General features: G+C 42.6%; 3 protein-coding genes across 6 annotated transcripts; all 3 read left to right on the top strand.

Moving 5' to 3' along the window:
* The first annotated feature begins 43 nt into the window (after positions 1-43).
* Positions 44-8,251, top strand: LOC146367282 (3-keto-steroid reductase/17-beta-hydroxysteroid dehydrogenase 7-like). The gene is made up of 9 exons (XM_084911500.1): positions 44-215; positions 4,445-4,648; positions 4,741-4,833; positions 4,945-5,059; positions 5,830-6,024; positions 6,132-6,236; positions 6,332-6,388; positions 6,483-6,581; positions 7,753-8,251. The coding sequence occupies exons 1-9, from the start codon at positions 181-183 to the stop codon at positions 7,885-7,887; spliced, it is 1,038 nt and encodes a 345-aa protein (XP_084767626.1). The 5' UTR covers positions 44-180; the 3' UTR covers positions 7,888-8,251.
* Positions 8,252-10,877: 2,626 nt separating this feature from the next.
* serbp1b (SERPINE1 mRNA binding protein 1b) lies at positions 10,878-19,488 on the top strand. 2 transcript variants are annotated; one of them, XM_084911497.1, is made up of 9 exons: positions 10,878-11,254; positions 12,007-12,187; positions 12,372-12,512; positions 13,146-13,217; positions 13,511-13,585; positions 13,829-14,006; positions 15,566-15,631; positions 15,849-16,034; positions 17,710-19,488. In XM_084911497.1, the coding sequence occupies exons 1-9, from the start codon at positions 10,999-11,001 to the stop codon at positions 17,767-17,769; spliced, it is 1,215 nt and encodes a 404-aa protein (XP_084767623.1). In that variant the 5' UTR covers positions 10,878-10,998; the 3' UTR covers positions 17,770-19,488. The 2 variants fall into 2 exon arrangements, with proteins under 2 accessions (XP_084767623.1, XP_084767621.1); XM_084911495.1 differs by having other exon boundaries at positions 10,880-11,254; positions 15,846-16,034.
* A 94-nt stretch (positions 19,489-19,582) lies between these two features.
* On the top strand, positions 19,583-25,859 carry LOC146367280 (solute carrier family 35 member D2-like protein). Of its 3 annotated transcripts, none has more exons than XM_084911499.1 (13): positions 19,583-20,763; positions 21,181-21,214; positions 21,292-21,378; positions 21,459-21,526; positions 21,612-21,683; positions 21,767-21,835; positions 21,938-22,040; positions 23,691-23,783; positions 23,883-23,950; positions 24,038-24,116; positions 24,200-24,282; positions 25,339-25,391; positions 25,523-25,859. In XM_084911499.1, the coding sequence occupies exons 1-13, from the start codon at positions 20,447-20,449 to the stop codon at positions 25,531-25,533; spliced, it is 1,137 nt and encodes a 378-aa protein (XP_084767625.1). In that variant the 5' UTR covers positions 19,583-20,446; the 3' UTR covers positions 25,534-25,859. The 3 variants fall into 3 exon arrangements, 2 of the variants coding, with proteins under 2 accessions (XP_084767625.1, XP_084767624.1); XM_084911498.1 differs by having other exon boundaries at positions 25,339-25,426; XR_014797526.1 differs by lacking the exons at positions 23,883-23,950; positions 25,523-25,859 and having other exon boundaries at positions 25,339-25,357.
* Positions 25,860-25,916: the final 57 nt, after the last annotated feature.

The raw sequence follows: 25,916 nt of genomic DNA, 5'->3' as shown, positions 1-25,916 counted from the left end.
AAATCTGATTGGCCAGCTGTTTGTTGACATCCAATCACACCACGCAGCTGCCTAAGCAATAGGCTGACTGTTTTCAACGGCATCGGACGAGGGGCTGAGCGTCCCCGGTGAATACAGCTGGTTTGAAAATTTGCCCCCGGTGTCTGCTTCCTCTGCAGCCGCTGCTCACTCCGCTCAGGCATGGAAAAAGTCGTCATCGTAACGGGTGCCAACAGGTAAGTCCGCTAAAACTGTTTTATAATGGTTCATACGGACACCGGGTGCTGTTAGCTAGAAGATGCTGTTCTGGACTTCTACTCTTCATTTTAAACAATGAGTTTCAAAAAACATGTTGGACTTGTTCAAATGTAACCTGTTTTCGGAACCGTAATGGAGGTTATTGCAATAGTTAGTTACAGTACGAAGTACCACCTATGAACTGTATCAGTGCGTGTTAGTAACAGACATACTGTAGGTTCATACAGCGAGAGATTAAAGGCCTCTAAATCTTTCATAAGCTGTCTTTCTTACTCTGTAATAATGTTTCACTAGCACATATATTCAAATGTAATGTATGTGTGTCACAAGTTAAAACAAAAAAAGAATGTCGTACTCATGAATATGCATTGATTCATGGGTAATTGCATCTTTCGGCAAATTGATGCGTTCTCATGAACTTGGAATGTCATATTGAATACAGTGGCTGACCACTATGAAGCGGTCTCGTAGGAGTTTGCATGCCGTGAAGGGAAATTTCAATTTGTGTCTGTACCTTCAAACTCAAGATATAAGGGATGATACATAGGTTTTATCGTCTGCAAAGGGGTCTTCCTAACCAAAGAAGCAGAGACATGAAGGAAACAAACAAGGACTGACAGCCTACACCTATACAAATGAACGTGGGCCAGTGTGGTTTTTCCCACAGCTGCCACTGCAGGTAGGATTATGCACTTCAATTGGAATTGGTAGGAAAACAGAACTCAGTTGACGGCAGTCTACTGGCATCTAGCAGTGAGATTTTACACACTGTAACTTTAAAGTACAAATAACATTATATTAAAATGCTTAAAAGGCAAACATTTTGAAAATGTAAAAAAAATACATTTGCAGGGTAGAAATCGGCTTATCTATATCATTTTGCCCATGAACTGCACCTGTCAAAAGTTGGATACAGGCGTTTTTCTTTGTAGTAACCACATCTCTCAACTTTGTCCACCATGAAACTATTTCAAAGCTTTCATAACCTGGTCATCACCTTCAGATCTTTTCCAGCAGTCTTGTAAAGGTCTTCCCCATACACTCAGCACTTGCTAGCCTCCTTTGTTTCACTCTGCATCTCACCTCACCCTTAACCGTCTCAGTTGGGTTTAGGTTGGATGATAGACAGCTTATCTGATGCATTACTTCCTTCAAGCATCCCTCACAAAGTCTGGAGGTGTGTTTTTGGTCCTTTGCTCTGTTGGGAAAACAGAACCTTAAACTGCAATAGGATGGTGTGTTGCAATAGGAACTCATGTGCCCGTCTGTAGTCTAATGCTCGTTAGTATCTTTTGTCTCATAGCCAAACTAGTTCTCTTCATATTGGTCTTCCTCAGTAGTGGTTTCTTTACAGTATTCTGACTTCTTCGATCCATGTGGATCCATGTGGATGCTCTTCTTCTAGTTGTATATGTTACTTATATGGGCTCTAAAAGCGAATCCCGGGGGGTATAATTATTTCGATGACATCCAGATTCTCCATACTGGTTGACTGCACGTGAGGAAACTGTCAAAATCATCCCACATTTGCTTGCTTACAACTGTAATTGTATAGTATTAATGTCTAAAGTATTCTTATGCAATTGCTAGACTGTATTTATAAAGGGAAACCTTTAGGATAACATCATTCAGCATTAGAGTCTAAAGCTCAAGAATAGATTACTGGTGGAAATAAGTCTGCTTCCCTGTGAGACTAGCTGTTTCTCCAGGTTTACAGCTTTATGTCAAGATATAATAACTGCTTCCTATAACCCTTTACTTAACATACAGCTATAAATGAGACGAAACTGAACACTTGTATATGTTGTCAAAGGAGCTTGCAAAGAAAAGCGTCTGGACTTCTTTAAGTTACTTGAAGACGTTTCACCTCTCATCCGAGAAGCTTCTTCAGTTCTAAGGTCAAATGGTGGAGAGTCCCAGATATAAACCTAGTGGGAGTATCCCCCCACAGAGGGACAAAAGGACCCCCTGATGATCCTCTAATCGCCTGAGCCAAGGTGTGAAACTGGGTGTGGGTCCCAATCAGCCAGTTTCGGGTGTGTTCATTGTGAAACCTGGCCCCACCTTATCATGCGAATTCCTGAGGTCAGATGGCCCAGGATGTGAGTGGGCGTTAAGGCGTCTGGGAAGGGATCTCAAAACTGGATTATAGATGGCAGAGAGTTGGTGTCGTAAACCCCCGCCTCTGTTCAAAGATGGTCGCTCACAGTGGACATAGATGGCTTCTTTCACTCCTCTTTCAAACCATCTGTCCTCTCTGTCCAAAATGTGAACATTGGCATCCTCGAAAGAGTGTCCTTTATCCTTAAGATGCAGATGGACTGCTGAGTCTTGTCCTGTGGAGGTGGCTCTTCTGTGTTGTGCCATGCGCTTGTGAAGTGGCTGTTTGGTCTCTCCAATGTAGAGGTCTGGGCATTCCTCGCTGCACTGTACAGCATACACCACATTGTTAAGTCTGTGTTTTGGCGTTTTGTCTTTCGGGTGAACCAGTTTTTGTCTGAGCGTGTTGCTGGGTCTGAAATGCACCGGGATGTCATGCTTGGAGAAAACTCTCCTAAGTTTTTCTGATACACCGGCTACATAGGGGATGACAATGTTGTTGCGTCTGTCCTTCTTATCCTCCCTCGCTGGTGTCTGGTCTTCTTTTCTGTGCCTCTTTGCTGACTTTAAGAACGCCCATTTAGGATAGCCGCACGTTTTGAGTGCTTCCTTTACATGTGTGTGTTCCTTCTTTTTTCCTTCAGGCTTAGAGGGAACATGTTCTGCCCGGTGGTGTAGGGTCCTAATTACTCCAAGTTTATGTTCCAAACTTGGAGGTCATTTTGGAACACAAACTTAACAACTATTAACTATTATCAAGTTTGTGTTCCAAAATGACCTCCAAGTTTGGAACATAAACTTGGAGTAATTAGGACCCTACACCACCGGGCAGAACATGTTCCCTCTAAGCCTGAAGGAAAAAAGAAGGAACACACACATGTAAAGGAAGCACTCAAAACGTGCGGCTATCCTAAATGGGCGTTCTTAAAGTCAGCAAAGAGGCACAGAAAAGAAGACCAGACACCAGCGAGGGAGGATAAGAAGGACAGACGCAACAACATTGTCATCCCCTATGTAGCCGGTGTATCAGAAAAACTTAGGAGAGTTTTCTCCAAGCATGACATCCCGGTGCATTTCAGACCCAGCAACACGCTCAGACAAAAACTGGTTCACCCGAAAGACAAAACGCCAAAACACAGACTTAACAATGTGGTGTATGCTGTACAGTGCAGCGAGGAATGCCCAGACCTCTACATTGGAGAGACCAAACAGCCACTTCACAAGCGCATGGCACAACACAGAAGAGCCACCTCCACAGGACAAGACTCAGCAGTCCATCTGCATCTTAAGGATAAAGGACACTCTTTCGAGGATGCCAATGTTCACATTTTGGACAGAGAGGACAGATGGTTTGAAAGAGGAGTGAAAGAAGCCATCTATGTCCACTGTGAGCGACCATCTTTGAACAGAGGCGGGGGTTTACGACACCAACTCTCTGCCATCTATAATCCAGTTTTGAGATCCCTTCCCAGACGCCTTAACGCCCACTCACATCCTGGGCCATCTGACCTCAGGAATTTGCATGATAAGGTGGGGCCAGGTTTCACAATGAACACACCCGAAACTCTGGCTGATTGGGACCCACACCCAGTTTCACACCTTGGCTCAGGCGATTAGAGGATCATCAGGGGGTCCTTTTGTCCCTCTGTGGGGGGATACTCCCACTAGGTTTATATCTGGGACTCTCCACCATTTGACCTTAGAACTGAAGAAGCTTCTCGGATGAGAGGTGAAACGTCTTCAAGTAAGTTAAAGAAGTCCAGACGCTTTTCTTTGCAAGCTCCTTTGACTACGATGACCTGGATGACTGAGAACCTTCACAGACACTTGTATATGTTCCTTTTTTTCCCCTCACGTTCCACACACTAGTTAACTTATCCACTAAATATCACTTCGGAAACAAAGACCATAATTAACAGTACATGAAAATGGAAGCTTCACGTCACTTGAACATCCTTTTTCATTATCTCTTCTCCAATAACGTGACTCCAGACTAGCTCCATGTTTACAGTTTGCTTTACTTAATCTGTGAGGTAATCTCTCAGTTGTTCAGGGAAAATTTGTTAATACGAGTGCACGGCTGTGTTTGTCTGCCATCTGTCTTCAGCGGCATCGGCTTGGCTTTGTGTGAAAGGCTTCTCACGGAGGACACACAGCTCCGGCTGTGTCTGGCCTGCAGGAACATGCAGCGGGCAGAGGCCGCCCGCAGCGCCCTCCTCACCTCTCACGCCGGTGCCCATGTGGACTTACTACAGCTCGACGTGGGCTCTGTGGAGTCGGTGCTCGACGCTGCTAAGGTGGTCAAGGCCAGGTGAGAGATGTTGGTGATTGTTCTCTTTGTGATATGAACTACAAATAAGGAACTGATAGCTTAACCTTTAATACACATTTGTGTATTTCCAGATACAACAGAATTGACTTTCTCTATCTAAATGCTGGAATTATGCCCAATCCACAAGTGGACATCAGAGCTTTTTTTAAGGGTTTATTTTCCAGGTACATTTCTAAAGCCTGTTTATGATTTCTTTGTTTTGTTTTGTTTGATATTGGATATATTCAAGCTGCATGTCTTTGCTGCTCTATAAGAGTGTACCTTCCCCACCGCAGAAATGTCATCAACATGTTTGCAACAGCAGAGGGTCTCTTGACTCAACAAGACCGCCTCAACTCAGATGGCCTACAGGAAGTTTTTGCCACTAACCTGTTTGGTCATTTTGTCCTGGTACACCACAAACACACACACACACAGATACACACACATACAGAGCTGTCTTTTACCTACAGTAGCATAAATAAACTTCAGGATACTGACTTTAATATGCGGATGTGTTTGACACAAGTCAGCTGCAAACTTTGTTGCTGTTTGTGTTGCTCTTAGTTGCATTGCTTAGTGCAGCAATGTAAACAATATGTTTATTTAACCCAGTTTTTGTCACCCCCAACCAAAAGGCACCCATTAAAGCTTTGAATATCTGTCTTCAGCAGGTTGTTTTGACCAAATTTGCAATGCATTGAGGTGATGCTATGGGATTGGTTAATTTGATATTTGGGCAAACATGCAGTTGAACGGGTGTCTCTAATAAAGTGGCCAATAAGTGTGATGTAGTTTTTAATGTTTTGAACTTGTTCTTTCTTGCAAGTTTTGTTCCTGATTTTTGAATTATTATAAATTATTATTATTGAATTAGCATAATAAATGTGTCATTAAGATTGTAGGATCACCATGTAGTAGTGAAGCATCCATCATAGATTGCTAAAAATAAAATAATCATTTTAAAGATAAAATATCTTTTGCTTTTTTTTCTCTTACAAAATTTTATAAAATGAATATTTGATTTGGCTAACACAGTGAATTATTAATGCCTGCCTCAGGTTGATCCATATATTCTTATGCTGGCCTGCTTAAATCAGTGATTCATGCACCCCTCCTACATCACTCCTTACTGTGCACTTTCACCTTGGACCTGATATAATTCTCTCCTGGTTTTCCAGATCCGGGAGCTGGAGCCTCTGCTTTGTCAGACAGGTCATACTTCCAGGGTAGTGTGGACCTCTTCAAGTAATGCCCGCCGGTCTTCCTTCAGCATGGATGACATTCAGCACAGAAAAGGGACGGAGCCCTACAGCTCCTCCAAATACGCTTCAGACATGCTCAGCGTGGCTCTTAACAGACGCATGAACGGCCAGGTTTGTCTGTCACGTACTCTGATGTCAGTGCGGTAACTATCACTGCAAGCTTTGTGAAACTCTTACGAGGTCACTGTGATTTATAAATTCTTTCTGTCTTGTGACAGGGTCTGTTCTCCTCAGTAGTCTGCCCAGGACTGGTGATGACTAATTTGACCTATGGTATCCTCCCCTCCTCCTTCTGGACGCTAATCATGCCCATCATGTGGTTGGTAAGTGGTAACTTATTTTATTTTTATCTTTTAACGTGACCGCAGTTACGTATGAAAAGTCTCACGTTCATGTATTTTCTAATTGTGCAAAACAGATTAGGATCTTCACCAACACTTTCACCCTTACACCGTACAATGGAGCAGAGGCACTGGTATTTCCATTTGAAAATTATTACAATCATTTGAATATTTGCACTGTAAAGGCTCTGTGAACCCAGATTCATGGCCTGGTGTTTCTGCTCACAGCACTGGCTGTTTCTGCAAAAGCCAGAATCTCTGGATCCCAGAGCAAAGTATCACAGTTTAACATCAGGGCTTGGGACAAACTACACCGAGCCGCGACAGGTGAGTAACGAGAGCCCTGTATTCCACAGAGAAAGTGCTCAGGCCTGTGTTACTGAGCGTTTTTTAGAGTAGCAGATGGTATTTGTGTGATGTGTTGCTTTTACACTAGGGCTGCCACAAACGATTATTTTGATAGTCGACTAGTCACCGATTATTTTTGCGATTAGTCGACTAGTCAGATCCATTGGACGTAAAACATACAGCTTATTGCACCAGCAGCATCTGCTCTTATATAACTATCATTAGCTTACAGCTTTAAGTGTTTAAGGTATGTGCTAACTAAAAATAAAGACAATATGATAGTTTATTAAATTTTAATGAAATTTGCAGATTGTTTCGGTGAAGTTTAATAAACTCCTTGCTATCTAAAATATAACAGGACACTGGAGTATATTCTCGAGCATCTCACACTTCTGATAATCAGTTGTCTGCTTGACGTTTATTCAGTTGTGTAAAAACTATAACTTTAATCTCAGCCAAACCGATTTACCCAGGAACAAATAAAATACTAAAAAAAAAAAAAAAAGCCAAACAATAACATTTTTAAGTTATCTAAGTGACTTATATATGTTTAACCTGAGTAGCGAAAGTCCGCCGGGAGTTTGAAAACGATTTGCCGGGAGTCCGGTGTTCTCACGGCTCTAGTGAGCCTTGCCCCCGGCTAGCTATCGAGCTAGTGGGTAACAGACGTCTCCGAAAACGTCGGAGCGCTTTTGAAAATATGTGGTGTCTTGATAAACGAGCAGATATTTGAGGTTTACACAGCTACATTCTCGCCTGAAAATATGTTAAACGTTTATTTTGTGACCCAGAAAGAATAATAAGAGTAATATTAAAACTAACTAGCTGCCGCCATTGTTGGAAACTGAGCTGGGCTGCGCTATGAATTCTGGGACACAGCTTCTTCTTCTTCGGGGTTTAACGGCAGCTGGCATCCTTGTACATGCAGTGCTGCCATCTTCTGTTTCAGTCCGTTATTACGCTCTTAAATCCTACTACTTATTCCTGCGTCTTTTGTGATCTTACAAAGCTTAAAATGACGCATCGACTATTAAATCAGTCGTCGACGATTTTGATAGTCGACGTAATCGTGACTAGTCGACTAATCGTGGCAGCCCTATTTTACACTTAACTTAATTCAGGTTTTCTCTGCTTTGTGTTCACGTCTCAGATGGACATTGATGGTGAAACGGCTGACGTCCTCTTTTCAAAACTTCTTGAACTTGAGAAAGGGGTCAGAAGGAAACTGTGTGAGAGAAATGCTGACAATGAAGCTCATCAGCGGTACCTCAATGAGATAGAGTAAAAGTGATTCTTTTGTACCGGAAGGTTTTGCTCTCTTGAAATGGATCCTGTGAAATCTGAACCAGTGTCACTGCCCTTATTCATCCCATCCTTCCCAGGTGGACCACTGAACAGAGGGTGAAATGATCACGCTTGTTCTACCTCAGCCAAGGTCAAAGCTTTGGTTTATATAAGTGATTATGTTAACTCTGACTACTTCTGAGGGGACCCCATGGGGAGATTTTCCCTGAGTCAAAATGTTAAAGAAAGCTCTGTCTCAACATCTAATGGGTTCTTTCTTTGATCAAGCTGCACCTCTCCACCATGTTAGACAAAGCTTAGCTTGGATGTTTTTATGTAATTAAATAAATCAGTTATGAAGGAAATGCAACTGTTCCTTTCTTTTTTTAAAGTCCACCGATATTCCCTCAGTCCTCTGTTAACACTGCTAAAGACTTTCCAATCATACCATGAACTTGAAGCACATCACACTGAGAGGTCTAATTTAAATAACTGTGTGGGCAGGAAGGGCCTTTTTGATAAACCTCCTCACATTACTCACATTGTTTCATATTTCAACATGTTAATAATAGAAACACACTTTGCATTTCTTGAAACTTTGTTAAAATAATGAAGAGACTTTATGTTTCATGAGCTGAGCCTGTCACGGTTTCTGAACTCAGATTCACAAGAATCACTGTTTTTAAACAAACAGTGGAAGTTCATTGAGGGTCAACAAGTTCACGTGAGATCAGTAACACGAAAGCGCTTTCCTGTTGTAAAGTGGACCCTGCTGTGTTTTCACCTGATAGCTGCATCATGTTTCCTGCCCCACAAAGTTAATTAGGTCTTTGTTAATGCCCTGGCTTCTTGAGGCCACTGACTAACCACCAGCTCTGTGTGATCTGGAGATCGTTTCCATACAAATAATAAATTATGGAAGGATTGTCAAGTAAATAAATGGAAGAACTTATAGTTTGCAATAGGACGAATAAGTGTGCAAGTAAATAAATCAGCTGCTTTAGACCAGTATCAGCATTTTTTTTGCTTATTTATTTCATTACCATATATCCACAGCATCACACCCCACTGTTAGATTTTGTTATCTTTCAGTCGCCTCAGATATCGACTCTTGCATTTACTAAACTAAAAAGAAAAAGTCAATCCAACATTTTCTGAGGGAATATACAAAATACAACCAAGTATATTTTTTCTTTGTTAGGCGACTAGTAGGAAAGGATGTTTAGTCCTGTCCATTATCCAATGATTTTTCTCTTTTTTTCCATTTTTATTTGTAAAAAATGTATATGTGTAAATTTTATAAAGTACTGGAGTCCAAAATCTAAAAAAAATGTTCAAATAATTAAATCTTATGTGCCAGTTTTGGTAATGAATAGACTTAATGACCTGAAGAATTTCAAATGACCTGAAGAATACAACAGTACCAATTTTTTGACAATTGTGCATATAGGTCAAAAGTTATATTAAATATATTACACATTCATAAAGTGGTGTGACATATTAAATGCCACACCACTACTATGTGCTACTATGTAATGGGGTCATTCCAAATATTAACTTTCAGCTCATTTTGCCTCTTATTTACATGTGTGTTTGCATGTTTCAATGAATTGCTGTACCTATTTTCCCCAACTGGTTAAAGCTGATGGCTGCCCCTCCCTGAGCCTGGTTCTTCCTGTTAAAATGGAGTTTTTCCTTCCCACTGTCGCCAAATGCTTGCTCATAGGTGGTGGTCTGATTATTGGGGTTTTCTCTGTATTGTTGTTGGGTCTTAAAATATAAAGAACCTTGAGTCAACCATTCCTGTGATTAAAAAAATTAATTTAATTTTCATTTTCCAAGTAAAATATAAAGAAATGATGGATGTCAATTCAAATAGAATTTCATTTGCTAATAATAGCACGCCTTGAAAAACAGCTATTACTGCGTCACACAGGTGCACTTCTGTACACTGTCATATTTGTCAGACACGATGCAGAGTGGTGAATTGGTTCAAGTATCGATATATTTTGGCGACTTTATTTTTATCCTTCATCGTATATCCCTCTGAAGTTTTGCCTTAAGTAAAGCTGCGCTGACCATGTGCGATGCATGTCTCCTTTTGGTTTCGAGCTCTTCTTGTAAATTACAGGAAAGTAGTGGAAGTAGTGTGGTAAGCAAATTAAAAGTACATTTTTTCACATCATCATGCCTTGAACTCCGGACACATTTCAGAGACAAAGCCCAGCTTTACAGTTATGCAGAAAATGTCCCTCTAAAACTATATTTTATCAAACCTATTAAATGTTTAATGGAGAATCTGCAGACTGTAAGTGTAAATCCAGTGGCACACTGTACCAGTTTTCTCTGTTATTACAAAAATGAAATGGCAGAAAGCCGACTCTATTCATCTGGACAGCTTCACTTTGAGACTGCAGAAGGATAAAATACAAAAATTGAAAACCTAAATCCAAGTGAACACAGTCAACTTCCTGTCCATTTGAGACACTCCAGGACAAACCTCAGCACACTTTAAAAAACAACAACAAAAAAACTGGGCCAACATTTAATGCCTGGAGATATTTCCTCGATATTTTTGTTCAACCCGTGTGACAGCTTTCTCAGTGAACCTAAAGAGCTGATTCTGCTGAATATGTTACTCAGCATGTCCCTGTTGGCCCTAACCACACCACCCTTATTATTTTTATTATTTATAAACTGGCAAATCCGACTTAATCTGATGATGTGCCTGTCAGTAGCATCAGGATGAGGTGCTGCTGCACATACAGATGTATCCAGGTATAAGTGGGCACAGTTAAGGCCTTGTGTTTAGTCTGCATGAAGTCTGCAGTTATAAAGTTACTTTCATCAGTACCTGTAACTTCTATGCATGTGACACCTTCTCAGAAATGCGGATTACTCGCGGAGGACATGAGCGTAGCGTTACGTAATGTAAATAAAAACATTGCAGCCGACGCGTGCACACATTGGTGTGCGCTGCACGATGTCCCGGATGATGCTCGCACCGGAAGAGAAGGGGCAGCTCTCCCAGCCATCTTGTGGCAGCATCCAGCGAACTGGTCGCATCAAGCCTCGTAGAATCGGAGGTGAATCCCGTTGAAGGGGCGCCATCATGCCCGGACAACTGCAAGAAGGCTTCGGCTGTGTCGTGACCAACCGGTTCGACCAGTTATTGGACGATGAGTCCGACCCTTTCGAGATCCTGAAGGCTGCCGAAAACAAGAAGAAGGAGGGGGCCGCCGCTGCTTCCACCAAGACCGCGGCTCAAGCCGCTAAGCAGCCGAAGAAGGAGTCACAGAAGGACAGAAAGAACCCTCTGCTGGACAAAAAGGAGGAGACCCAGGCGCCAGTCCCCCTGAAGAAAGAAGGTAATGAAAAAGAAAGGAAGGGAAACAATGCACCTGCTTCTCTCGCTAATGAGCGATGCATGTTTATTTATGCTTTTCGTAGCAACTGTCATGTGCAGCTCCCGTTAGCCACGTTAGCTCGACTCGGCTGAGCGAGACACAGCGTGAGGTCAATATGGACCCTGTGCTGCTGTTATTAGAGGACAGACTAAAAATAAAGCCTCGCAGACGGAATGTAGCTGGACTTGAACACGTACCGAACCAGAGCGGGTTAAAGCCAGCAGCGAGGTGCAGACTGGCGAGCCTGTGTTGCAGAAATGGTTTCTGCTAGCGTTTGACAGGAAGGTGCAGTGTTGGGTTTCTGTGTGGAGGATACAGCTCTATTAGCAGCTTCTGGCTTTGTAAAGCAAATGTGGGGAGAAAGGAAAAGGCATCACCTGTGCTGGGAAGACTAGACAGAGCGCTGCTCTTGTTATTATCCCTAACTAATCTTATTAGAGTGTATTGGTCTTAATTGAATTCATCCAAAGCAAGTAAATAGAGCCATCTTCAGTGCAGTTACATTAAGTTCTCATTGTGTGTACTGCTGAAAGGAGATGATGGGAGACCACACATCAGGTGATGCATTTGTTGTTTTCTCGTTTTGTTTAGCATTTTCCTACACACACACACACACACACACACACACACACACACACACACACACACACAAGGTCTAAAATCTAAACAACACAGCTGAGCATAAATTCAGCTTGTGCTCCTTTGATTTGCAGGTATCAGGCGGGTGGGAAGAAGAGCAGACCAGCAGGGCCAGTCTGGTTCCCAGCACCAGGGCGCGCAGGGTGAAGGGCGACCTGGAGACAAGAGGCCGGACCGAAGACCACCCCGTGAGCGCCGCTTTGAGAAACCTGCTGAGGACAAACCCGAGGGGGCTGGAGAGTTTACTGTGGAAAAGTGAGCAGCAATGATGAGAGGGATGGAGGGCTTATTTAAAACATGCCAGCTGGTGCAGATGTAGGCGCATTGACAAGACCTGTGCAGGGTTTGAGAGCTTGCAACTGTTGTTGATGGAGTGCATGTTTCTCTTAACATCACGTTCATCCTCGTGTTTTAAATTGTATCTGTTTCTGTACACCAGGCCTTCTGGAGACAGGCCCCCGAGAGGGCGTGGTGGCGGCCGGGGCGGGCGTGGTGGAAGAGGGCGGGGCATGGGCCGAGGCGACGGCTTTGACTCCCGTGGCAAACGAGACTTCGACAGACACAGCAGCAATGACAAATCGTAAGTATGCGCTGAGCTGAGGTCATGAGTAGACATCGCCTACCAGTGCATGAAAGCTATTTTGCTTTATATTATTTTCCTATTTTGTCATGTAAATACTGTTACAACAATAGATGTTTATACTAAATATGCGTACAGTTTCTAATAATGAGATCAGCATACACGCCGGTAATCTCTGAGCTCAAAGATAAATAAACAAGCGCTTATTTTTTCCAGTCTTTGCTATGTATGATGTCAGAAACATAGGATGTGTCAGGCACACTGCTGTTCACTCCTTCTGTTTATGAGGGGCAGCCAATCAGAAGAAAGCTAGTTTAAAGGGGGAGGGGCTAAAATATAGTTTTGATAGGATAATCAACTGAAGGGCTTTATCAAGGCCCTGTATAAGATTACAAAAAGAGATTATTTTGATCATGCAAAGCTGCTCTACTAGAATCCTAGACCCAGCAGCTCCTGACTATATGGGTTCTGTGAGAGTCCAGGGGGAACAGCATCTCAAGAAAGTGGTTCTTTATGTTGTCTCAGGCTGTAATCAGCACTTCCCTTAATGAGAAGAGCCCCTCACTGTGGTCCGAGAGAATTTAAGAGAACTCATACACCGTTGGCCGTCTTCCCTTTCTGTTTTCGCTGCAGCAATCCGAAGAGCGAGGAGAAGCGCGGCGGAAGCGGCTCGCACAACTGGGGCAACGTGAAGGACGAAGTGAGGTGAGTTTCCCCAAACAGACACATGGCCTGTTTGTCGGAGCGCCGCTGTCAGCAGGATAATGAGGCGCATGTGATATTTTTACAGACTGTGTGCACTCTCTCTCTCTTTTGAAGTGCTTCTGGTTTTGTCATATCACAGGATGCTGCAGTTTAAGGATGTCTTGGGATGTTTCCCTGTTCGCTTTAAGCTTGGAGTGTCGCTGTTTCCTTTATGAAGAGGCTCAGACAGTTAATGTTTCAGCTAGAGGTAGCTTACCATTACTCATACAGAGGTTGTGCATCTTTGTTCCCAGTGAGGCTGAACAAACCGCTCCCCCTGAGACGACCCCAGAGGGCGAGGAAAACGCGCCTGCTGGCTCCGAGAACAAGTGAGAATCCTGTGTCCTTGTGTTGGATGGATGTTGGATGTTTGGATGGAAAAGGATCCCCGTGTGCAAAGTTAATAAGTTGTCACATTGCGTTTCCGTTAGCGTTTGCACTGCTGTTGTGACGCAACAAGGGCGATTTTGTTAAACGCTGCCTCTGACCTTTTGGCCTCAGGATTAGAGGGCATGTATAGAGGTAAGAGGATTGGCGAGTTCCCACAGTGTTGTGTGTTCCTGGCATTGCAGAGAGAACGAGGTCGAAGAGGTGAAAAATGAAGGCCCCAAAGAGATGACCCTGGACGAGTGGAAGGCCATGCAGGACAAGGAGCGCACCAAGGTGGAGTTCAACATCCGCAAGCCCAACGAGGGAGCCGACAGCCAGTGGAAGAAAGGATATGTGCTGCACAAGTCCAAGAGCGAAGACGTGAGTGTGGTGTGCTGAAAGCTTTTCTCGCCCGCAGCTTAGACCTTTAAGTTTTAGTCCTTTGGCTCCCTGAAAAAGACCTTTGCCATCTACACTTGGGATGTTCCTGGGGACTAATTTACAAGTCAAAAACTATTGCGCATATATTTAAAAGCCATTGGAAACTGTTAATCAGTTTATATAATAACTGGAACATATTGCTTTTGTGCATGTTGAAACAGTCATTAAGTTATTACAAAGTAAAGAGACTTTTTTTGTCTGCAAACCCCATTATATAGACTGTTTTCCCTTGGTTTTTACTGGTGCTTGATAGGATGTAATACCCTAGTACTGTCAGCTTGGGCGGTGATGCAGGTAGAAGCTCCTTGCCAACCGTCTTTAAACAACGCAGGTTACTAACCACCGTGCATCACCAGCAGTAAAGCCGATGAGATGTGGTGAGATTGTACAAACGAGAAACGTGAAAAGCCAAGGACGGCTGCTGTAAGAAGGTCTTGTGTGGAGCTTCAGCTAGTTAGTTTGGATGTGTCACAAAGTTGCTTTTCTGAAATGTGTAGCATTGCACACACATTATTAGATTAGCTTGGCAAGTGCAGCCTTCATTACATGCAGGTTGATGTCCACATGCATGTGCAAAGTGTGGTTACGTGGTGCTCTGACGCCACCTGCATAAAACAGGTTATTTTCTCCATCAGAGTCATGCACAATCATCCTGGCTGTCATTTGTCTTACTTTCCACCATGATTGGTTACATTTTCTGCCGCACAGAGAGACAGGGCTGCTGCCATCTGTTGAGGCTAGAGTTGCACATCAATACATTCTGAACAGTCATTCAGTAATTGACTGTTCTGCATCAGATCTAGTCAGGCTCAGGTAGCTTCAACTTGCACGCTGATGATTTTAAGTTTATTGTGATTATTCCAGTTGTTTACTTTGAAGTCAGTCAATCAATCAATCAATCAAGGCTTTATTCGCCACGTGCAGGTTGCCCTGCAGTGAAATGGGACACCCCCCCACCCCCACCCCCGACCTTACACACACAACACAGACATCACATGGGGATACAGGTCGGAGATCAGTAGCGTTACAGAAAAAAAACACTGAAATATACACTACAATGGGAAAGTACAAGAGGAAAAAAAGAGACCTCTACTCATGCTGGGCTCCTGGGAGGACAGCATGAGAACAGGAAACAAAAAAGCACATAAATGTCCACAGCACAACATTATGGAGCACGTGACAAGCCACAAGATTGGGTGGGGGGTTAGGAGTAATCCGAAGCAAACACAGCAGAGTGTGTGTGTGTGACAGAAATCTGGCTGTAGACACTGTGGGCTGACAGGTCACAGCTGATATAGATATTTATGTTAGTCTTCCTTAACCATGTTTAACGTGGACAGCATGTATCCTTGTGTTCCGTTAGTAACTGCATTTAAATAGGCAATAGTGACAGGCTTGCTGTGATGTGTGTGGTTAGTGTCAGGTAAACATGCTCAGGCTGTTTGGTTGGTGGTCACTCTGCTGTCTAAAAATAACTCTGTGGTTTGTTCAATTTCCAGAGACCTGTTGGGGCTTTGATCGACACCGCAGAGACAGAAGCAGAATCGCACAATCTCTACCACAAGGTACCTGCATTACTCACACTTGTTTTTTCATTCACTCAGCCCATGAAAAATGTTCAGTGTTAGCTGCGACTCAGTGGCGATACCTTTTTAAAATACTGTGAAGACATTGAAGCTGAAGGCATGGTAAGAAGCAGAGCTCACTGATGGAGCGCTGCATTTCTGATCCAAGCACAGTTGACATCTAGCGTGATGGCCATCTACGGTTCTTTATCAGCAGGCCGCCGCTGACGAGTCCAGTGACCACCATTTCCGCAAACCAGCCAACGACATCACATCTCAGCTGGAGATCAACTTCGGAGACCTTGGCCGCCCCGGTCGCGGGCGTGGGGGCGCACGTGGTGGGAGGGGAGGCCGCGGCGGGGGAGGCAGCAGGACGGCACGCGGGGGAGGACGTTCCGAAAAGGTAATGGCAAAAAAAACCAGCTGCCATCACTGCCGACAACAAAGGTTTAGTGTCCTGCACAAAAGAGTTGGCTCTCTGACTGAACCGGCTGTAAAATCACTGAGTTGGAAAAACCTGCTGTGGATCACTAAGACCCTGTAATAACAGAGCACTGAACACATGCTCCACCACGCAAAACTCAGTTACTGACCTCATGTCAGTCAGGCAGGGGAATTGTCCTAAATACTGGTGTCTAAATTTGAATAAAGCACCTGCTTTTTCCTTTCTTTTCTTTTTTTTCATTGTCAATAAATTTGACATTCATATTAATAATGGGTTTCAGGCGAATGTTAGTCAGTCTAAGATATTTTTTGGCAAAGCTACACCCGGTCTGTATCACAGAGTGTGTGTATGTGTACATCTAAGTATACGCTATAGTTGTTAGAACTTCATTTAATCTCCATGTATTTACTAGCTTAGTAAAGACAATAAGTCAGTGTTATCCTCTTTGACACATCTATACTGTTTCTTGTTTGTTTTTGACTATTTGAGCAGAAATGTGGATTATGCTTGAATTAATTAACAAAACTGGTTAAAAGCTGAAAAAAAATGTTATGCTATGGATAAAATGTCTTAGAGGAGTTCCAAATATTTTCCTCTATGCAGACAAAATCATAAATATACATGTTTATAATATGTACAAATCCAGGTACAGTCCCAGCAGAAGTGTCAAAAGCCTCTTGTAAAGTGAAAAACTTAGTTTTGAGCCCAAAAATCAAAAGTAAGCTTTAAGACACTAACAAGCTCCCTGTAACTGAAGGGAGCTACAGAAGTGACTGATGGATTCAGCACTACAGCTGACCGCATATAAAGACAATTTACATACACTCCATTGATAGGAGCACTGCCTCCTTCACTTTACACCTACGCCAGCTGCTCATCCATAGAAACACATGTTGTGAAGGTCACACGGTTATTGAGTCTGCAGGACACTGCTGACTTTTTATACACCATGTGCCTCAGCTATCACCAACCCACAGCCCAGAATTCGTAGATTAAACGATGTAGCTACTCCACCCAACTTGTCTCTGGGTTGGGTCGTTCCATTTTTTAAAACCTAAAATTTTGCATTATGCGAGTTGAGATCTTTTTGCTGTTGTTTAGTTTGATTGAGAGATAATACGCTCTGTTGTTTTTCCAGCTAACACTTACAAACTTGATAGATTCACACACCAGATCAGCATCCTTGGACTTTTGATTGTTAACCGTACAATCAAAAGTACGGTGTGTCTGTAGGCCCGAGCCCTACAGACACACAGTGATACAGTTCAGTGACTTTAATTAATAGAGGTGAAGCCTCCTAGGTATAATAGTAGCCACAGACACCTGTGTAGGCATCTGCCTGTCACTCAAAGTGGCCCTAAAACTGCATTATTTATGAGTATTTAAACAGCTTTAATGGGTATGTTATAGAAGGAGTAATGATGGGGGTTATTGGTTACAGAGATGAAACTGTTTTTGTAGCAGGCTGTAAATGCTTTTCTTCAGTGAAGTTCTGCATTTTAACATGCGAGTATAGGGATTGACTCACTTTTGGAGTCAGCCTCAAGTGGCCAGTGGAGGAACTGCATGTAAACCAGCTTCATTTCAAGCCGTCCTAACGTTGTCCTGGTTCTTGTCTGCTTGTTCCCACCAGGCTAGTGGAGTGTCAGTCCCCAATGTGGATGATCCTGAGGCCTTCCCAGCCCTGGCCTAAAAAGGCTCCCTCTTTCACCACCAGCCCACCCATCAGCCCTTCCGGGCCCCTCCTCTACGAGGCTTGCATGCTTACCACATCTTCAAGTATATAAGAAAAACAGAGAAAAAAAAAAAAATGACACAAAAAGACTGTCATCCCATACCACTCACATCACCCAAGGACTTAAATTTTACCTGTTTTAAAGGAGACTAAAAGACAAAAAAAAGGGCAGAAAAGGACCTCTTGTTACACTGAAGTTTTGTATTTAGGAACATGAAAGCAGGGATGTTTTCATACTTTTTTTCTTTTTTTCCCCCAGAGATTACGCATACTTCATTGATATTTTTTGTGCTGCTTGAATTTCTGCATTTCTGCAATTAGATTGAAGTGTGTGTATTCCTCTTCTCCCCGTAACGACTTCAGCTCAGTATTATGGGGTCATCTTTAGAAAAGGCTTTGTACTGGAGTGTATTTTTTGGCCCTCCCAGTAATACACGCTGATGTGGTAGCACTACACTACATTAGAACCTTGTACTTGTACTAGATGTCTGAAGTACGGCTTAACATGCATTTAAAGTGTAATTACTTGGATCCTGACTATCCATCCCTTTGTGAGGCATAAGTTGAGGATGGGTAACCAGGTTAAATGTGACTTCTACTAAAGCTTGGTATTTTTCTGCTTGTCGTGCAGTGAAAGTTGATGCCTCTTCTCATTGTTTTTTGTTTTGTTTTGATAGTTTGCCTCTTTTTTTGGTGGACCAGTGGTTAGTAGTGTTTCACATCCCCTGATCCAGAAGTGCTACCCACTTATGTCTTTTTTTTTTTTTCCAAGGGTGTACCGGGGCCCAATGTATCTTTAGGCTGGTCCTCTTAGGTCATACAGGCTATACAACTTGTAATTTCAGGACCACTAAGCAAATATTGTTTTTGTTTTTTGTTTTGTTAAGAATATGCGTGCGGGCGTGTGTTTGTGTGAGTGTGTGTTCTTTGCAGCAAAGCGTGAGAGCGTGCGTGTGATTTATGACAGCTAGTTGCTTAGGATTGAAGCATTTTCTCTGCTGAACTTGGCGTTCTCAAACAGGAGAGTGCAAGTTGTCGCCTGAAGTAGTTCTTAATGTCTTTTATGAAGTGATTGTTGAAATGTAGGTGAGAATGATAGCGTAGCTAGACCATGAACATATCTCGCTCTTTTAGAGTATCTGTACTGTCTTTCAGATCTCAAAGCACTTGGTTTTATTAGCACCAATTCCTCCGAAGATTGTTTTTCTTCCCTTTTACTTTAAACCATATTTGATGTTTTATTTTGTTTTTGGATTTTTTTGTAATCTTATTTTTATTTTAATCTGTGAACAAGCATCGATGCATAATTTGTCTGAAAGAAATGTCAGCGGTCATTGTGGAACAAGCTACAGAATGTAAAATGTGAGTTAAAGGTGCTCTCAGCTGCCTGTCTCAGCATTTTCCAGCAAGCATTTTAGTTTTTTTTTCTTTTAATAAAAGCAGGTGTGTGGGTTGGGGTGGGTGCAGGCTGGGGTGGGGTGGGGTGGGGGTGTCACACCGAAGACCTGATGGAGTGAATTTTTAAAGCTTTACTTGTCGCACTCTGCAAAGACTTGCTGGCGACGCGCTGATACAACAGGCTGGAGCAGTTTTCCTCGTAGGACCGTTTGAGCCACATGACATTAAAACTTTCTCTGCAAACATCCCTGTTCTAATAAAAATGCTTTAGAGGTGTTACGTCTGGTCTGTCAGTGGCTCCTTTAAATGCATTCACAGATGTGCTGTTTTCGGTAGTTTATTCAGTGCCAGTTCCTCATTTAGGCTAGAGTGAAAGAAACAGGGTGTTGTTTTTATGGGAATTTCAACTGTTGTAAATGACTTGTTAGCCTGTAATCTGTCAGACATATCTGTCATGGATAATATGGAGTCATTTTGAGCTGGAAATAACACTCCTGTCTCAAGGTAGAAGCTGAAATCAGTTTTTGGCAAAGTGACTGTTGTATATATCCTTCATTTATCCGGGTAAAACATTTCATTACTGTTAAAAATGCCTTTTAAAAAAGAGATCAGGCCAAAGAGAGCAGCAACATTGTAACAAATGGATATTATAGATGTTATAGAGATACTTTTAAGGGACCAAAAAGGATAAGAACGCAACGCAGTCATAAAGATACTTGCAAAACAGGTAATTATATTATATATATAACCCCTTCATAAATCCTATTCACTACAGTCTGTTTACCATTTAAAGTAAATATATGAGGTCTCAAACATACAAATTCTGGAAATTACTTCATGGCACAAAACCTTCCATGTTGCAAACATGAGGTTGTAGTTTATTCAGGGCCTGTCTAGGCTGGAGTGAAAGAAAGTCGTTTAAAAAGTCAAATTTGTAGGGATTACAAGGATTAGGGGAAAGCGGCAAAACAAGTAGCCTGATGCTACACACCTGAGGCGAAAAAGAAGGGGTTTACTGTCATTTTTCTTGCCCGTGTGGCTGGCACTTTAACAAATCCTGGTTATGAAGGTGGTTAGCTTTTTTGGTTGTAGCTAGGTGTGTTACTACAGCATAAAATTAAGACGCTATTTTGTGGAAGTCATGCCTGCACATAGAAGTTAAACCAGCTTTTATTTAGGTCAATTAAGATAGACATAGCTGAATTAAAACATTTTTCAAAGAGTCTTAAACATTGGGATGTTTCCCTCCTTTCCATTTCCTTCTTCGCCGACGGGATTACCGAGCACAGTCTTTCACGCATGCGCGGGAAGACCTATTGGAGTTCCTTTTTTTTTTAAACAAACTTTGTCGACCCCTCTGATGGCGGCGCACGTCAAACGTCGGGGTGAGCCCGGCCAAAAGAGCTTGTCGTCTGAGGGAACATCCTCCACAACCGAAAGACAAACATCCGGGGATACCTCAGTGGTGCTGCTGAAGCTGTTAGCGGCGGTCTTTTACGGAGTCAGCTCGTTTCTCATCGTCGTCGTCAACAAAAGCGTCCTCACAAACTACAGGTAAAGGTGCAAAGTCTAAGTTAGCTGCTGATTGGTGGGGCACGTTTGACCAGTTTTACACCGTTATCAACAAGAAGAAGAAGAAGAAGGGGTGTCAGATAAACGAAGCTGGACATCTGAAAACTGTCAGAGAAATGGGTCCAGGTGAAACTTTAGGTACCACAGGACACGCACCTTTGACGTAACCTCTGCCCCACTACAAATGCGTAACACGTCAAACCTCTTATGAATCTCAATATGTGTGAGGGTCAGAGTTGGGCAAAAACAAGATGAAAGCATGCATCCAAAACCAGAAAGTCCTCCAAAAAAGTGGACAACTTCCAGGAAATGAAGCTTCTCATCCTCATATCATCTGTAATGGAATGTCAGTTAAAGCATCATTCATATGACTGAGTCATGTGTCGTCTTGTTTTACAGATTCCCGTCATCAACATGCGTTGGAATTGGCCAAGTAAGCATCTCTTTAAAGCTGTTTTCTGTTTATGTGGTAGCACCGTCTGATGTGCCGTGCCCCCCTTTCCTTTGCAGATGCTGGCTACGGTTGTAGTTCTGAGGATTGGGAAGATGTTGGGAGTTATCTCATTTCCAGATTTGGATTCGAGTATTCCACGCAAGGTGAGGTGGGGATTTATAAAGCTGAAAATCAAAAGATGAAGAACTGGTCATCGCATTTCACACATACCCTGTCTTTCCAGATGTTCCCGCTGCCACTGTTGTATGTCGGGAATCAAATATCAGGACTGTTTGGGACCCAGCGCCTCAAGTGAGAACTTCATAGAACATGACACGAGACACAGCGTCCCAAATGTGACTTGCCAAACTTAACAGCTTGTATTTTTCTGCCTCAGTTTACCCATGTTTACTGTGCTGAGGAGGTTCAGTATTTTTCTTACCATGGTGTTTGAGGGATTCTTGCTAAAGTAAGAAAATAATTTTTTTTCTCTCAGATTTTTCTCCATAAATAACTGATTTTAACACTGCCACCTGTCTACGTTCCTCACAGAAAGACCTTTTCTACCTCCATTAAAATGACGGTGTTCACCATGCTCTTTGGTGCTTTCATCGCGGCCAGGTGAGACGGTCACATACACAGACACCGCCATCCGCTTTGGGCTTTATGAAGAGGCACGTGTGTGATTCTTTGCCACGTTCTCTGGCGTTTTTTGCTTTGTAGCGCCGACTTAGCTTTTGATCTGGAAGGATACATATTCATAATGCTGAATAATGTTCTGACAGCAGCCAGTGGGGCATATGTGAAGCAGAAGCTGGACTCCAAGGTGAGCAGAGCAGCAGGTCACACAGTACAGGGAGTGCAGAATTATTAGGCAAATGAGTATTTTGTCCACATCATCCTCTTCATGCATGTTGTCTTACTCCAAGCTGTATAGGCTCGAAAGCCTACTACCAATTAAGCATATTAGGTGATGTGCATCTCTGTAATGAGAAGGGGTGTGGTCTAATGACATCAACACCCTATATCAGGTGTGCATAATTATTAGGCAACTTCCTTTCCTTTGGCAAAATGGGTCAAAAGAAGGACTTGACAGGCTCAGAAAAGTCAAAAATAGTGAGATATCTTGCAGAGGGATGCAGCAGTCTCAAAATTGCAAAGCTTCTGAAGCGTGATCATCGAACAATCAAGCGTTTCATTCAAAATAGTCAACAGGGTCGCAAGAAGCGTGTGGAAAAACCAAGGCGCAAAATAACTGCCCATGAACTGAGAAAAGTCAAGCGTGCAGCTGCCAAGATGCCACTTGCCACCAGTTTGGCCATATTTCAGAGCTGCAACATCACTGGAGTGCCCAAAAGCACAAGGTGTGCAATACTCAGAGACATGGCCAAGGTAAGAAAGGCTGAAAGACGACCACCACTGAACAAGACACACAAGCTGAAACGTCAAGACTGGGCCAAGAAATATCTCAAGACTGATTTTTCTAAGGTTTTATGGACTGATGAAATGAGAGTGAGTCTTGATGGGCCAGATGGATGGGCCCGTGGCTGGATTGGTAAAGGGCAGAGAGCTCCAGTCCGACTCAGACGCCAGCAAGGTGGAGGTGGAGTACTGGTTTGGGCTGGTATCATCAAAGATGAGCTTGTGGGGCCTTTTCGGGTTGAGGATGGAGTCAAGCTCAACTCCCAGTCCTACTGCCAGTTTCTGGAAGACACCTTCTTCAAGCAGTGGTACAGGAAGAAGTCTGCATCCTTCAAGAAAAACATGATTTTCATGCAGGACAATGCTCCATCACACGCGTCCAAGTACTCCACAGCGTGGCTGGCAAGAAAGGGTATAAAAGAAGAAAAACTAATGACATGGCCTCCTTGTTCACCTGATCCGAACCCCATTGAGAACCTGTGGTCCATCATCAAATGTGAGATTTACAAGGAGGGAAAACAGTACACCTCTCTGAACAGTGTCTGGGAGGCTGTGGTTGCTGCTGCACGCAATGTTGATGGTGAACAGATCAAAACACTGACAGAATCCATGGATGGCAGGCTTTTGAGTGTCCTTGCAAAGAAAGGTGGCTATATTGGTCGCTGATTTGTTTTTGTTTTGTTTTTGAATGTCAGAAATGTATATTTGTGAATGTGGAGATGTTATATTGGTTTCACTGGTAAAAATAAATAATTGGAATGGGTATATATTTGTTTTTTGTTTAGTTGCCTAATAATTATGCACAGTAATAGTCACCTGCACACACAGATATCCCCCTAAAATAGCTAAAACTAAAAACAAACTAAAAACTACTTCCAAAAACATTCAGCTTTGATATTAATGAGTTTTTTGGGTTCATTGAGAACATGGTTGTTGTTCAATAATAAAATTATTCCTCAAAAATACAACTTGCCTAATAATTCTGCACTCCCTGTATATATACTGGCTGTTTGTCATGAAGACTTTAAAGGGTCATCTTCTCCCATCCACACAGGAGCTGGGCAAATATGGTCTTCTTTATTACAATGCTTTGATAATGATTTTCCCCACTCTGGCGTACGCTTACTACTCAGGGGACTTGCAAATGGTAAGTTTTCAAACACTGATTGGTTTGTAAGACTTAAGAGTCAGAGAGCTCAGATAATCAGTGCTGTGTGTGTGTGTGTGCGTGGGTGTTCGGGTACAGGGGCTGGAGTATAATGGTTGGTCTGATCACATGTTTGCTGTGCAGTTTGTGCTCTCCTGTGTCATGGGGTAAAGTAGACGCCTAATCGTCATTGTTTATTCCATGATTGCCCACTTTGGTCTTTTCGTCTAACTCTGCTTCGCTTCATTGCACAGATTTATTTTGATGTACTCCATCATGCTGTGCACACAGTACAACTCCGCACTCACCACCTCCATCATTGGCTGTATTAAGGTGAGTCATCTCAGGCTGGCTCACGCTCACAGTTTGATGTGTAGTGCGTACATGTGCAGTGACTTTCCCTGCGACATCCACAGAATATCCTCGTGACATACATTGGAATGGTGTTTGGAGGGGACTACATATTCACCTGGACTAACTTTATAGGTCTGAACATCAGGTAAGACAGATTCAACAGCTGAACTGTTGAGCTGATTTAGGACCAGTGTAGTTCAAAGATGATCGAGATATTTTTGTTCTGGGGCTTCCTTGTATGTCCAGACATAAGTGGAAAACGTATGAGAGGAGATCGGCAGTAAACTTCACTGAACACCAGATAGGGCTTTGATTCATTCAGATGCAGCAAAGAGAGGAGCTGAAGAGGGTTGCAAAGTGGCTTGCAGAAGCATAGCAGACATGGGTGGAGGAAGGAGCTCAGACTTCATTCTCAAAGGCTAAGAGGGCTAGAGATTGGATGGCAAACCCCTAAAAACTGTGTCCCGGTGTAGTCCCCAGCTAGCTGGCAATTAGTTTCTGAAGACTGCTGGCTGTTGCCAATGAAATCAGTTGCAAAGAGGGTGCTGCACCAAAAACCTCCTTGTGATTGCTTTGATAGCCAGTAGATCGCCAGTAGTTTGGAATAGTTTGTCAACTTGTCTGCAGACACTTTCCAACTAACTGCCAAGTGTTAGTGAAACTTGAGAAAATGATGACACAAATCGAAAACAGATACAGATTTGCCCAAAAAGTACAAGTTGTAGCTTACCACCACAATCAAAAAGCACAAGTTTGACTTCGAAGGTGAATGCTTTTTGGTGTCATGATGTGGGGTGGGTGCACCGTGAAACCAGTTATATTTATATAAATAAAATCAACTGAATAAACGATTTGTCACCACAGATAATCCTGTTAGAAACTGTCCTAATTTCATATCCTAATTTTTAACAACATGTTATGACCAATATTTATAAAACAGACTTGATTTTTTTCCCACTTTAGTATGACCCAGCGACTGAGCCATAAACTCATCAGGAAAGTGTTCATTAGAGTGGTCAAGGAAGAAAGCTGTTAGGTGGCCTTCAGATAGAATACAGGTTTAAGCCACTTCCACCTTTACTTCATTTTTCCAAACTGGAAGCTCTGCCCATGTTTTAGAATGTCTGTGATAGGAAAAAGTCCCATACTCGATTAAAAAAAAAAATACAGGAGCACATTTTCTCATCTTTGTTTCCCACAGCATTGCTGGGAGCTTGGTGTACTCCTATATCACCTTCACACAGGAGCAATCAAGTAAGAACAGTTAAAATGAGTCAAAACCACACAAGGTTTCACCTTATCGATGTTTGGAATTTAACAATATAGTTTTTACATTGTTTTTCACTGTACGAGTCTCTGAAGTTAACTGCTTTAAATTTTAACAGAAAAGGCATAAACCAAAGAGTGAAACCCCGCCTGGGACGGAAGAACTTCAGCAAAATTTTCGTGTGTCGTCTTCTATGTGGAAATGTTTTTGAGTGGTGGCAAGCACAGAGAAGACTCGTGGATGTAGTGAAAGAGGACACACAGAGAAGGTTGTTCAGCCATGAGAGAGGACAAGCTGCTGTGGTGATCCCTGAAAGTAGCAACCAAAAGACTATATGAACTTAATTTTTATAATTGTTCATTTTCATTAATTTCCAAATTAAATATCTATTTTCCAGTTCTGTTTCAATACATAACTCGGAATTAACTGTACATCATAAATAATTTTCTAATGAAGCTGTTGTTATTCTGTTATTGACTCTATTTTGCACAGTAATTCAATGAAATGTCAGT

This window comes from Perissodus microlepis, chromosome 18 (genome assembly GCF_051167445.1).
Source record: "Perissodus microlepis isolate ML-2025 ecotype Zambia chromosome 18, ASM5116744v1, whole genome shotgun sequence".
Taxonomy (NCBI): Eukaryota; Metazoa; Chordata; class Actinopteri; order Cichliformes; family Cichlidae; genus Perissodus; species Perissodus microlepis.
The sequence above is the reverse complement of the archived record's forward strand: the minus strand, read 5'-3'. Positions and strand labels throughout refer to the sequence as shown.